The sequence below is a fragment of the Vicugna pacos genome, chromosome 6 (genome assembly GCF_048564905.1).
Source record: "Vicugna pacos chromosome 6, VicPac4, whole genome shotgun sequence".
In the NCBI taxonomy this organism is placed as follows: Eukaryota; Metazoa; Chordata; class Mammalia; order Artiodactyla; family Camelidae; genus Vicugna; species Vicugna pacos.
In genome coordinates, this window is record NC_132992.1 from 29,926,523 (window position 1) to 29,941,410 (window position 14,888).

Below are 14,888 nucleotides of genomic sequence, written 5' to 3' on the forward strand. Positions count from 1 at the left end.
AAAAAATAGGATCAGAAAAAGAAATGTAAAATGGGCCAAATAGATTTATTAAGAGAAAATCATTCTTAAACAATTGTTGAAACTCTGCTGTTTGACAAATAGATGTTCAAGATACCTGGTGAATAATATAATCGTGCATGCCAGTGAAAAATTAATAGTCCAATGGAGACATGAGATGTAGCAACTGAGGAAACAGTATCTAAAATGACAGAAGACAGCAAAGATCGGGAGTCTGACAACCTAGATTCTTGACTTGGATCTTCCATATACCTTTTAGGATCTTGACCTAATTAGTTAGTTTTCCAGTACCCGAGACTTTCTAAAATAAGGAAACTCTATGAGGTGATGCATAATTTTGTTTAAAATTCAAAAACTGTATTATCCTAAATGAATTTTAATCATTTTCTAAGTAACTGCATGTGCTAAATAAGCTATTCTCTTTCAGTTCTAAGACTCCTATCTGCACTCTGTATGAGGCTGGAGCCGAGGCTCTGCAAACTGATTTTTTTTTTTCCCACTCTGCTATGAGAGGGTACTAGAGGGAAATTGAAAGTCTTACTTGTAAGAAAGACTTAATTACTCCTTTGCTGCCTGTGGGCTTCCTTTCTGCTCACTGTGCCTGTGAGCATCAGGCAACCATACTCTTCCCCTCAGTAATCTCGGTGTCTTTCCAAGGCAGCAGCTGTTTTCCAACATCAGAGGAATTTATCACACCCTCCTCAGGAACACCTGTGTTAGCCAGTAGCGCCCCTCCCTCAGTGGCTGTGCCCCTGTCCCACGGGCTGTCCTCTAAGCCCAGAGACACTGGCACCAGCCAAGCAGCAGCCCCTTGTCAGATACTTGAGTTTCTACTCCACATGTTCTTCCTCAAAGCTTTTAATAGATTTTGTTTTTAAGCTGTAATAATTCTAATCTCTTAACTTTATTTCCTATCACTAGTGAGTGAAAGCTGTTTCCTACCAATGCTATGTCTGTGATATCTTAGAGTTTGTTCTTTTTTTAAAAAACTGGTTAACGACTTTATACTTAGTTACCAATTCTTTATATCAAACTTTCTCGGTTCAAAAAAACTGGTATGGCTTCTGTCACCTTACTGGATCCTGAAAAAGTTAGATTAGCAATAGAACAATGAGGGAAGTTAACAGATAATAAGCTAGAAAAAAAAAATCAGCTGTATAGGGTGACAAATAAGACTAAATAAAAGTTAATATTTATCTTTAAAGTAAGATAGTCTACTTTACATGGGAAAAATAGACAGTGGACAATAAGCCACATACTGATTTTCAAAAGAGATTGTTTGACATTTGTATTAACTCTATTTGGCACTATACAGAAGAAAAACAATTGGTGAGATAAGACTAAAGATAACCTTTAGTCTTAAAGATAACCTTTAGTCTTAAATCTCTTAGATAAGCGGAGTCTGGAGAATCACATCAATTCAATTTGTGGAGGAAGAAAAAGGACACAACATATACAAGTAGGTGCTGACATTCTGGTTAAATTTTACATACCTTACGTAGTTCATATTCCTCTGAAATTCTAGGACACTTTGCCTTTTTATACATCCTCAGCATATTTAAGAGATTTTATTGTAATTCACAAACTGAGTGCATAGTCTCCTCATTGCCACCTTCATCTCTTGATTTCTAAGAGAATAGATGATTGGATTTAGAAAAGGAGTGATAACTACATCAAAGAGGGCAAGAAATTTATCCAGATGTGACGTGGGAAATGGCCACATGTAGAAAAAAATTAATGGCCCAAAGGAAAAAACCACCACAGTGACATGAGCTGACAGAGTGGAGAAGGCCTTGGATACACTACCTGAAGATTTTTTCTGAACAGTCACCAAAATAGAGATATAAGAGATGATCAGAATTAAAAAGGAGGCCACGGAAATAAAGCCACTATTGGCAGTAACCATGAATCCCAATGTGTAAGTTTCTACACAAGCAAGTTTGATAAATCGAGGAAGGTCACAAAAAAAGCTATCTAATTCATTAGGGCCACAGAAAGGCAAGTCTACAACAAAAGCTAATTGAGTCACTGAGTGAATAAGGCCAATAATCCAGGAAGCGGCTAGAAATAAAATGCACCTTCGTAGGCTCATGATAGTCTGATAGTGGAGAGGCTTGCATATGGCCACATATCTGTCAAAGGCCATGGCGATGAGCAGCACCATCTCAGTGCCCCCGACTGCGTGGATAAAGAAGATCTGAACTACACAGCCCCCAAAAGAGATGGTTTTATGTTTTCTTAAAAGATCATAAATCATCTTGGGAGCTGTGGAAGAGCAAAATATTAAGTCGATGATGGAAAGGTTGGCCAACAGGAAGTACATAGGGGACTGTAAGCGAGGGTCAGAGGTCACAGTTAGCACAATGAGGAGGTTTCCCATCAGGCTTGCCACATAGAGCACAGAGGAAAAGAGGAAGAGAAGGAGGTGGATCTCCCAGGAACTGGAGAGCCCCAGGAACACAAACTCAGACACCACAGAGCGGTTGGCTCCACCCATAGCCTCTGTCAGCAATGACAACTCTCAGGCCACCTGAAAGAGGAGAGTAGAGAGAAACTGATTTAGGAGAAATGGCACCTATGTCAATCTTGGGCAATTCAATAGTCAGCAGAAAACTAGACAAAGGCTGATGTGTGCCTTTGGAGACCATTTCAGTCACAAAGCAATTCATATCCCTCTGTTGTACATTTCATTGCTAAAATAGGTTGCACAAAATAAGGATCCTTTTATTTATTTGGATGGGTAGTTCTATTGTATTTTTAAGAGTCATTGTTTCATAATCAAATCTCATAAATGACTATAAATTAGATTTTTTATAGATTATTTAACTACATGAAATCATTAAGTGACAGTGGATTTTATAATTTGGACTCTCTCAGTACATGATACCATATCTATGATCATACTGGCAAGTTCTTTGAAGATCCTAAGAAGTGATTTTTAAGACCTGAGAAATTTCTTATACCTGTAAATTAGGAAGACAAAAGGAGTTATTTAGAGAAATGAAGGGAAGATAGGAGTTGAGGATGCCAGAGCCTGGTTGTCACCCATCCCACAGCAGGAGGATAAGTGCTAGACAAAGTGACACAATTATGGGTTCTGTGGAGGAGATTCTGACCAAGGGTGGAGAGAGGAAAGAATGTGGGACCAGAATGACAGTGATGAGTCATGAACCCCAAGTAGAAGAGAAAGAGTAAGAGTGAAAATATCAGAGGTTCTGTTAATATATATACATATACATATATATATAAAACACTGAACCTCATTCTGAATTAAATAAATGCATACTAAAATAGCAAGACACTAATTTTTTTCTTATCAGATTGGCAGAGATTTAAACATTTGACAAAATTCAGGATTTGAGGGGAAATAGGAAAACAGTCTCCTAACTGGTGGTAGGAAGGTAAACTGATAAAACATTTACCAACTTGACAACATCTTCCAAAATTTTATATGCTCATATACTTTGACTCAGCTATTCTATTTCTAGAAAAAAAAACTCTGGATAAATGTTTATACGTATATGAATGAAGTAGACAAAGAAAAGATACAGAGATGTTTACAGAAGCATTATTGCTTACAAGAGCAAGAGACTGAAAATAACTTAAATGTGTAGAAATAAGGGACTAGTTAAATCATCTCTATTAGGTCCATTCCATGGAATACTGTGCAGCCATTTATAACGCTAAAGTAGACCTAAAAGTGTGAAGGAAAAGCCAGGCTGGGCTAACAAGCTAACTCACAAATCTAAGTGTAACAAATGTCGGATTACTGATCTAAGTTCTGCTGGGCTAACTCATAAATCTAAGTTAATTAGTGTCAGTTTGCTGATTCCCTGTTCATGTTTTCTTTGCTAGCCAGCTGGATTTTCAAAGAGACACATCTGGCCTTGAAATGTTAGTTTGCTGCCTCCCTGCCTCTACTTCTGTGATAATGATGCTGCTAAAGCTGTTCCATGCCTATTGGCCGAATACCCCAAGCTTGTAATTAACCCTATAAAACCTCATACACATGTCTTGGAGGTGCTCAGAGCTTCGGAGCAGAGGCTCCTTTGAGCCTGCCGATGTAATAAATCTGAGTACTCCAACCCTCCGAGTGGTGCTTGTTTCTTGGCTGGCCTGTCATTTCCGTAACAAAAGTACATAGAAGGCTACATAGAAGGAAGAGGGGAGTATCTTGCACTCATCCCATGTGGCTTTAAAAAATTACGTAAATTACCTGTAAAATTACATAAATAAAAACAATAAATGCATAGAAAATGCTTAGGTTCACACACACACACACACACACACTGCAAAAAACCTATTAACTATAATTACCTCTAAGGAGTGGGGATTGAGAAAATCATGCAGGAAAAGGGATCTTTCATTACCAACTATCTTAAATTTTTAGAGAGGACATATATCAATTTCACTTTTACAGAAAGGTCATTGTATGTGGATCTGAAAAATTACACAATTTTTATATTTAGAGATTCAAAAGTTCCAAAGATATAATCACAAGGTATCTTCAACATTAAAACACAGATCAAAGCTACGACTGAGACAGTCACTAAATTTGTTACTCCACACCACTCTCTCTAAGCTCATCTACTTCCTTGTACTCTAAGCTCAGTTATTTCTTATTCCCTGGACATACACTCAAATGGCATTTACTCTTCTCTTACACACACACTCAGATATTTTGGCTCATGGCTTCTCTCCACATTCTTCTCTCGGATTGCAATTCTTGCCTGCACTACAGTTTCTCTAATTCTTCTCATTCTTCAACAACCCACTCTTGTATGAAGTCCTCTTTGGTACTCTTAAACACACTAGGTGAAGACAAGTTTTTCTTACATTGTGGTGACCAAATCAAAAACATTAATAATAGTGCCCCATCAGTATTCTAAGACCACTCCTTAATTCTCTGCTGCTATAAAGTCTTTTAAATAGCTCATTAAAATATCTTTCTAAAGACATTTTCTTGATAATTCATATTCATAAAAAGCAACTCAGCTTTGAATCAATTTGGTTCCTTTCATGGGGATTATAACCAGCGACCTCCTCAACGATACAATCTATCAAGCAGATAATTGAATTTTAAATTACACTCCTAGAAGCTGAAAGTTACTGTGTCAGTGCTTCCAGTTCCCACTCAATCCCAAACACTTCTAAATTTTTATACAAGACCTTATTTTATCTTCCAAAAAAGTATATTTTTTAATGTATTCAATTAGCAAAGATTAAAAAGTTAGATAATTTCTAATGTTGGTAAAAAGTTGGAAAACAGAATCGTACATTCATTGGTGGCAATGCTTCTTACCCAGTCTCTACGTTCCATGTATACTGAAAACTTGAGGTCTCTAGGGCCATACTTTGTTTCAGTCTCCACTAAACATCTTCCCTTTTAAACAGGGAAGAATAATAGTTTAAATCTGATTTTGTTAGTGAAGACAGAATGAAATTGTCCACTTAACTCACTACTGTGAAAGGAAAACAGGTATCAATGGTGATGTGAAGGAAAAATTCTGCCAACCATATCAGTAAACAAAGAATGCTGAAGCCATCAAGTCGTCAGCGGCTGCTGCCCCCTCCAACCCCCCACCCAGTGAAGACCAGCCTGCAGCCAACCTCTGCAGCCACTCACAATGGTTCATCCTGAGGGGACTCAGAATAAGAAAGGAGAGGATACTGGCCCTAGATAGCTAGGTGCTTGTCAAAGGAATGAATTCAGTGAGCCCAAATGTTTGCTTCCTCCCATACATAGAAAAGCACTAAATTCTTTAACTTGAGATGCCCGGTTTTCTTTAATTAACAAGTAATCTTTCAATGTTCCAACTACCTGGTCTTTGTTGTAAAGCTCCTATATATCCTAGCTCCTCCCCTACCTCTTCGGAGCAGCCGCAGAGCGATCTGAGAGGCTGTCATCCCAGGCTCGAAGGGGTTCGAGTCCTCAGAAATGTCTGCCAAATAAAACATAACTCTCATCTTTCAGGCTATGCATTTATTTCAGTCGACAGTGACTAGCAACTAAGTTCCAGTATGCCTCTGTAGTGTCCTGAATCCCACGACTTTGTTTAACATAGTGCATTGACCACTGCCCACACTCCAACCCCTAAGCATAGAATGTAAGAAATGAGAGATACTTCAGAGATCATCAGATGACCAGCTGACTCTCCTCTCTGCTCATGCCTGCTCATACTGATGCTGGCACACAAATGGGAAATAAATTATAAATAACATGGTCTTACCACCAGTTCAAGCAAGGCTGATGATTCTAGAGTGTGTTTTTAAAGTAGATCAATGTCTGGGGTCATTCAGATAAAAATTTGTAATCCTCTACCTCTTAACCTTATTCTCAAATTACTAGCAAGGTTGAGTTTAAATTAGAATTACTGGAAAATAATAAAATGCACAGAGAAACATCTCAATTTGATTTTTCTAGCTGTTTCTCTACTAGTTAGCTCTTCCTGAGGTGGGCAGAAAGAGTTTTTAGTAGAAAGATTACAGGATGGGCACTGGAGCTGCATGCCCCCAGAATGACTGTTTTTACTGCTAATAATGCAGCAAGCCTTGTAGAAGGCTGTTGTTGCTGAAATCCGAATGAAACTTTGCTAGTGACTACAAAATCTTTTTCTTTTAGATTTAGGGGAACCAAAGTACAGAGAGGATTAAGAGCATTGCTGATGCTAAGGAAGAAATTGATGGCAAAATCCATAATTAATATGTTTGGCCCTTGGCTTCCAGTCAATCCAGGTTATTTCCACTATACCATGCTTCTTTTGCTCTGTTGGTCCAACCTTTGCATCTAGCCTATGGCCCAGGAAATCATAATATATCAAAGTTTCTTTAGCATTGTCCAAAATTCTTCATGATTTACTCCATTTGGATTCAAATCTTCTGATCCTACTTTATTCTTTACCTGGAGATCAACACTGAAGACATCTGTGCAAATGTCACTAGAATAATCTCTCCAGTATAGGCTATGAAGTCATGATTTGACTCCACTCATCCTGCTGTCTTCTATATTTTGGTTATTAGTTTATCTGCTGATTCTTCTGGTTGATTAGATTTCCCTTCTCACTGCTCTGCGTGTTTTTACCTGAAGTTCTGATCTGCATCAAAGACAATTTCCAACCTTCTAACCTACCTGAACCTATGTTGAAATTATCACATAGTTAGAGGACCACAGAACGCAGACTTCTTGTCTTTAAAATGTTATTTTCATCTGGCATAAAAAGCCGTACATAATACTTCCAAAGCAGGAAAAGCAACTAATTAACAGCGCTGAAAATTCACTTAAATGCTGCTATAGAGACCTGGGATTGCCGTCCTGAGTATATTTAGCCAAGGGAATTGTTTCCTAGGGCCACAGAAATTTGGCCACAGCAACTAAGGGGAAAAGCTGGTAATGGGTCACTTGAGAAGGAGAAGGAAGGGAGGCTAGGAATATTTTTGTAAAAAAATGACAGAATTTTATCTTTTTACCTGCTTGTTTTTCTTATTTGCGAAGGAAGAAAACACATCAGAATGAAAATATATACCTTTAAACAAGTGGAAATAACACATCACCTCCAAAGGAAGGAAGAGAGGGAGAGAAAGAGAAGGACAAACAGTCCTCCAATGTGGCACTAGAATGAGATCTATGTCCCATCAGAAAGGGTAACTAAATTCGAGGTAATAAGATATACAGATGGCTTGTCAACAGACAGTTCTATATTTTGTGTATGATGTGGAAAGATGAAAGGGGTGTTATAACAGCAACACTAGGGGATAAACTCAAAATGCTAGTGGAGCTGTGATGAGGCAAATCACTGATAGTTTAATCTCTTACAGATCAGCTTTTCAAAAAATATCAACAGAATGGAAGACCTCCTCTGGGTATATTTTGTATCTTTGTACCAAAAGTATGCAAAGAGTCAGTGAAAGGGACATTTGATGAAACTTAATTTTACAGAGTACTTTCTATCAGGTATCTATTGCTTTATAACAAAGTAGCTTAAATCAATAACATTCTACTTGCTCATGAATCTGCAATTAGGACTAAGCTCAGCTTGGCAGTTCTGCTGATCTCACCTGGGCTCTCCCATGAGGCCATCTATTATATAGCAGTTACATTGGGGTTGAAGGGTTTAGGACAGTCTCATTCACATCTCTGGGGCCTGAATGCTGGCTATTAGCTGGGCCTTTCTCACCAAGGGGTCTTTTATCATTCGTGGTCTTGCCCAAGCTTCCTTACAAGGTGGTAAGGAATACTACAAGCAGGCAAAGGTAGACTCTACAAAGCAACCTACACCTAAGCTCTGGTGAGACAGGAAGAGGGCAGGGCACAGTCATTCAAGAAATAACACAGCAATTAACACCAGAATGGTGAAAGATTTAACCCCCAGTAGGCCTTGAGGCTCAAGAGGGTGGGAGATTTGACTTCTAGTAGACCTTGAGCTTCATTATACGCCCACTGTAATATATTAACATGGTGAATAACATGCCCACAGGTGCCATGACAATCCCAAGGCTAGCCACAAAAGGTCAAAGAGTGGGAAATGGCCAACTTCCTGGGAATCCCAGCCCCTTCCCCAGGCTAGATGGTCCTTCCTCTTATTTGTATATGAAGCCACTGAGCCCATAAAAACTGGCAAAACTCGCTGCTGCCCCCCCTCTCTCCCACTTCAGAGACAGCCCACACTCTGTCTATGTACCTACTTTTACTTTAATCTGAGCACCCAACCCCTGTTATGGAAACGACAGGCCAGTCAAGAAACAAGCACCACTCAGAGGGTTGGAGTACTCAGATGTATTACGCCGGCGGGCTCAGAGGGGCTTCTGCTCCAAAGCTCTGAGCCCCTCCAAGAGGTGTGCATGAGGTTTTATAGGGTAAAGTACAAGCTTGGGGTATTTGTCCAATAGGCATGGAACAGCTTTAGCAGCATTATCATCACAAAAGTGGAGGCGGGGAGGCAGCAAACCAACGTTCCAAAGCCAGATATGTATCTTTGAAAACCCAGCTGGCTAGCAAAAAACATGAACAGCAAACCAACACTAATTAACCTAGATTTACAAGTTAGTCTAGCAGAACTCAGATCAGTATTCCAGTACTTAGATTTGTGAGTTATCTTGTTAGCCCAGCCCAGCCTCTCCTTCACATTCCTAGACTTGTGAGTTATCTTGTTAGACCAGCCTGGCTTTTCCTTCATACCCCCACACCTCATGGCCTTTCTCTTGCCTTTTGATGTAACTAAATAAATTTACCGTTACTCAACTGTGGCTTCTTGCTCTTGAATTCTTTCCTGCGCTAAGTTAAGGACCCACACTTGGCGGGGCACATCCCAGAGACTCAGCTGAAGCCTAGGACACAGCCCTCCTCATGCCCCACATCTGTTTCTCCTACATCACTGGAATTCATGTAACATCATCTCTGCCACATTTCATTGGTCAAAGCAAGGCACCAGGCCAGGCTGGATTTAAGGAGGGGAAAATAGACTCCACCATTTGGCAGAAGGAGGTGGAAAATATTGAATTTATGTTTCTCAATCAACTAAAAACTGCATAACTACCCTCTCTGAGCTATGTGGATTGACTAAGTCTCAGAAATAACTTTAATATAGGAACTTGAGATACATCCTATAGGGCTCAAAGGTGCCATTGCTCCAGCTTTTACTAACTCAAAGGAGCATCAGCTCTCTTCCATTCCTGCTTTTGTCTTAGAGTCAACAGATTTGTAAAAAGTAATTTTAATTTAAAAAATGTTAAACGAGTTTGTATCCTGAGACTATATACGAGATTCAGTTAAGCTACTGACATAGAGACTTCTGTGTCTAAGGCCAACCAGCCTCCTAATTATCAATTAAAGCAAAGACATAGTCACATTACTGGATATGAACGGATCCTAGAGGTCCTGTGGGAAAGAAACTTCTCACCATCCACAAGTGAGATTGGACACATACGGAACTGTCTGATGAACCTGAGGTGTCCAAAGGAGGGCAGCCTAGTGTTTCTAAGGGAAAGCCATTATGAAAGTGAAAAGTATCCAGCAGACTCGGGCAGACTAAGCAGCAAGGCCTGGTGTTAGAGTGGGCGGTAACTCCTGGTACCCAGTGAGGGTGTGACTGACCTCTCCTCCCACACCACTCCCAGGCTCCTGCATATCTGTGCTCTCTGGAAATAACAGGGCCACAACAGTGATACAGGAAAAATGGGGAGCGCAAGAGGATGGCCATGTCCTAGGTCCCAGGGGAGTCTCTGGGATGTGCCCCATCAAGTGAGGGTCCTTGGCTTCCCACAGGGAAGAATTAAAGAGCGAGCCATAGTAGAGTAAAAGCAGATTTGCTTAGAGAGATGCACACGCTACAGACTGAGTGCACACCACCTCCGAAGGCCAGAGAGGCCACGAGGCATGGCGATGGGTGTTTAAAGTAAAAGTAGATACACACTACATAGGCAGAGTGTGGTCTGTCTCACTTATAAGGGAGAGCAGCCATGAGGTGTGGGGATTGTTAATTTTTATGGGCTTGGTAACTTTATATGCTAACAAATGGGAGAATTATTCCAACTACTTTGGGGAAGGGGTTAGGATTCCCAGGAATTAGGGCCATTATCCACTTTTTGACTTGTAATGGTCAGCTCTCAAACTGTCATGGCACCTGTGGGAGTGCCATTTAGCAGCTATTGTATTTCAATGACCTACATTGAAGCTCAAGGTCTACTGGGAGTTGAATTTTCCACCATCTTGGTGCTAATTGCTGTGTTGTTCCTTTAATGGTTGTGCCCTCCCCTCTTCCCTCCTGTCTCAATACAAGGAAAGACCTGTGCAGCTAGAGTCCAAATCTCTTCTGTGGGAATCCCAGAAGAGGCTGTGAGAAGCATAAAGCAAGCAAAGGGCCATAGTCTAGAGAAGGCCACAGGGTTTCAGGCAGTGCTATGTGGGCAACTCAGGGATCAGCGGTTTTGAAAAAGGTGGGCAATGGCTCAAGGACATAGCCATGTGCCACAGACTGGCCTCTGTCCTTGAAGCAGACGGATGGCTACAGCACGGCCATCAGAACAAATGGCCATGAAATGATATCTACACCTATTATATGAGAATCTTTACTCATATAGAGAGTACTTGGGGAAGAAAACCCAGGAAAAGGTTAAATTTCTGCTTCTCAAGCAAGTCAGATAAATTAGACTTGGAATGTTGTGCTAAGTGTTTGTGAAACTGAGCGGGACACTGTGGAGCCCTCCTGGGTACAAATCCTATCTGGGTCTTCCGGTTTCTTATTTGTAGGAAATAGGCTTCAACCTCCTATATCCTCCCTGAGTACCAAGGGGCAGATTCAGACTGTTGTCAATCAGGCAAGTAAAGAAATGCAGAAACAAAGGAGGAGCAATTAAGAAACAATAGGGCTGCGATTAAAGCCAGGTCCTGGTTTCTCCTCAAGAAATATACATAACAATATCTTTTACTTCTTTTGCCGGAACTAAGGCTCCCACCCAGGTAGAGGATGGTAACTTTAGACTGAGCACAAGATTCCTGAAACAGGCCTTGTTACTTCATCACCAGCTAATTAGAAAGTCCCACACACTGCAGCTCTCACCCCAAATTTTGCCTATAAAAATTTCTCCCGGAAAACCACCAGAGAATTCTGGGTTTTAGAGCATGTGCCACATGTTATCCTTGCTTGGCTCTGCCATAAACCTTACGCTGCTCCAAGCTCTGATGTTTCGGTTTGTTTGGCCTCACAGTGTACTGGGGACCAGGAACTCGTGTTGGGTAACTTTTGTACTCGGGAGATCTCACAGCCTGGTGTGTTGCTTGTCTTAGTTTTACTTTTTAAACTTGATTCCTCTATCTGCTTATTAAATAGTGTGTGATGCATTTATTAAACTATTTAAAGGTCAGACAAATATTTTACTTACCCTAAAAAATATTCTAATTCTTTGCCAATCAAAAGATGGTCAAAGTCTAGGTTTATAAAACATATGAATCAAAGCAGAGAATGCTTTCATCACAAAACCCTTCATTTACAGCTGAAAACATATGTGGCCATCATTCATATAAACGTTCATAGTAAAGTGGGAGGAAAGGGGGCAGGGCACAATCACTGAAGGAATGACACATCAATTGAGGACAGGGCAAACTGGTTAGAATCAAGACGTGGAAGATTCAACTTCCAATAGACCTTGGGCCTCAGGCACACCCACAGGTGCCATGATAGTTCCTAGGGTGACTATAAAAGGTCAAATATAGGCTGCGAGGGTGTTTCCTGGAAATCCTCGCCCTTTTCCCCTAAGTATTTGGCATAATCCTGCCACTCGTTTGCGTATGAAATTACCAAGCCCATAAAACCTAACAACTCTGCACCTCTTGGTCTCTCTCTCTCTTGCCTTCTGAGACAGCCTGCACTCTGTCTGTGGAGTGTGTATATACTTTTACTTTAAACTAAACACCCTACACCTCTCAGCTTCTCTCCCTCTCACTTTTCTGCAATCCCATGTTCTGCTTACGGAGAGTGTATCTCCTAAGCTGTTTCCTTCTGAGTTAGAAAGACACCACTCTCTGTGAAGTGTGGATCTCTCTAAATAAACTTGCTTTCACTTTACCATGCCTTACTCTTGAATTCCTTCCTGCGTGAGGCAAGAATCTATTTGCCTGCAACAATTGAGAAGGATACCAATATCTGTCCATTTTAGATTCTATATGTTACATCTAGTAGTATCTTATACAGCAAAGATGTACAATTATTGTTTGCTATTACATATGGCATCTATGATTATTAATTGTGGCCATAAGAAGTCAGTGGGGCTTAAGGAAAAAGCCCATTTTCTAATTAGTTCCTATTGCCCGTTGGTTCACTTAATAAGTGAACATTGTTATAATCAAAGCAAATTCACAGTAACTTTGACTTTTCCTCCAAAATACATCCCGAATTTAACAACAATTAAGCATCTGCACTGCTATCACCTTAGGCAAAGACACTGTTGACTTGCCCCTGGGCAACTGCAACAGCCTTCTACTTGTTTCCTTTTTCCTGCTCTCACCTCCTTAAATATATTCCCCAGGCAGAAGTCAGAATATTTCTAGGTTGAAAGTAGTATCTCCAGTGGTTTCCAAGAAAAAAGCATAAACATGAGATGGGGAGGGGAAAAAGAGACGGCTGAAGACTAAACAAGGACCAGATGATGAAGGGCCTCTTAGCCATGCTTATGAGTTTAAACTTCCTCTTGAGGGCAATGGTGTGAAGGAAAAGCTGGGCTGGTCTAACAAGATAATTCACAAGTCTAGGAATGTGAAGGAGAGGCTGGGCTGGGCTAACAAGATAACTCACAAATCTAAGTACTGGAATACTGATCTGAGTTCTGCTAGACTAACTTGTAAATCTAGGTTAATTAGTGTTGGTTTGCTGTTCATGTTTTTTGCTAGCCAGCTGGGTTTTCAAAGATACATATCTGGCTTTGGAATGTTGGTTTGCTGCCTCCCCGCCTCCACTTTTGTGATGATAATGCTGCTAAAGCTGTTCCAGGCCTATTGGCCGAATACCCCAAGCTTGTACTTTACCCTATAAAACCTCATGTGCACAGGTCTTGGAGGTGCTCAGAGCTTTGGAGCAGAAGCCCCTCTGAGCCCGCCGGCGTAATACATCTGAGTACTCCAACCCTCTGAGTGGTGCTTGTTTCTTGACTGGCCTGTCATTCCCCTAACAATGGGAGGCACTGAAGGTTAGAGCAGCCAGTGGGGTGATAAAATCTTCACTTTAGAAAGAATACATGACTCGATGGTGGCCACTGTGTAGACTGAACTCCACTGGCTCACACCTTCATCTGCTTTCTCTGCAACTCTGTCTGACAAACTCCATATGGCTGAGATGGAGAAATCCAATAAGTCAAAATTGAAGAAGCCAGAAATGCAAGAGAAAAATCTGCTTTCTTCAAAAGAAACGACTGAACAGGGGAAGCAAGTAGGTGAGTCATGATGAGACCTGTGCAGCTAATTAAAAAAACAACAACACAAAAACCTATTTTTGGCTTTACCTGGAGCAGCTGTCTCCAGGACCATGAAGAGCATTCGGTCCCAACCTAATCTGGACAGAGAAGTATGAGCACTGCTCTGATAAATGCCATTTTATATGAAAAGAATTATAGGATCTTGGCAATATTGGCCAGTGTCTGGGGAACATGTATTTGACTGAATTTCTACTGAATTACACTGAAAAAGGCAAAATGTGGGACTAAGTCACATAGAGCTTATCGACATACATGTATTTACCTGATACCTTTGATATTAATGTGTTACTGTGAGTATCTGGAGTGGGGTTAATAGCCTGCTAGATTAGTTAATTAAATCCTGTACTTGATGAAGATATTTCTTGTAAATTTTCATCAAAGGGCAATCATTTTAGAAAAGACTCTTAATAATCAGGTGGACTAGATACCCATTTACTGGATTTCAGTCAGCTCCTACCCCTAACCAGTCCAGGGCTTGATCAGGGGGCACATGCGCAAAGTGACCGTAGTGACAGGGGTGGAAGCTATGGGCTCAATACCACGGACTCCCCCTCCACCAAGCTGATCTGTACTGCCATCACCAAGTCCCAACCTGCCAGGGGATGAAACAAATTTGGTACTGTTCCTTGGGGAAATTAGCTAGCTACATGGTGGCACATTGATTACACTGGACCTCTCTTATCATGGACAAAGCAGTGACTTATCCCAGCATGAATAGGTGCATATTTCACAATGGATTTGCCTTCCTGTCTGCTGTCACAGCTTCACACTGTGTCAACTTAGTTAAACCAGAACTATGTTTCCAGAATCCCTTCCATGTATGTTTCCATGTTAGGCTTCACCACAGTTAAAGTTTGTGTGAGGTTTGGAACAAGGAAGTGAAGCAGTAGCCATCTTTGTTCTGAAGA

At 40.7% G+C, this 14,888-nt stretch overlaps 2 protein-coding genes across 2 annotated transcripts; one reads left to right on the plus strand and one right to left on the minus strand.

Moving 5' to 3' along the window:
* Positions 1 to 1,389: 1,389 nt before the first annotated feature.
* On the minus strand, positions 1,390 to 2,547 carry LOC102533484 (olfactory receptor 4F6-like). Its single transcript, XM_006218103.2, has one exon. The coding sequence runs from the start codon at positions 2,513 to 2,515 to the stop codon at positions 1,577 to 1,579; it is 939 nt and encodes a 312-aa protein (XP_006218165.1). The 5' UTR covers positions 2,516 to 2,547; the 3' UTR covers positions 1,390 to 1,576.
* An 11,273-nt stretch (positions 2,548 to 13,820) lies between these two features.
* LOC140697097 (thymosin beta-4, Y-chromosomal-like) lies at positions 13,821 to 13,949 on the plus strand. Its single transcript, XM_072963934.1, has one exon. The coding sequence runs from the start codon at positions 13,833 to 13,835 to the stop codon at positions 13,947 to 13,949; it is 117 nt and encodes a 38-aa protein (XP_072820035.1). The 5' UTR covers positions 13,821 to 13,832.
* Positions 13,950 to 14,888: the final 939 nt, after the last annotated feature.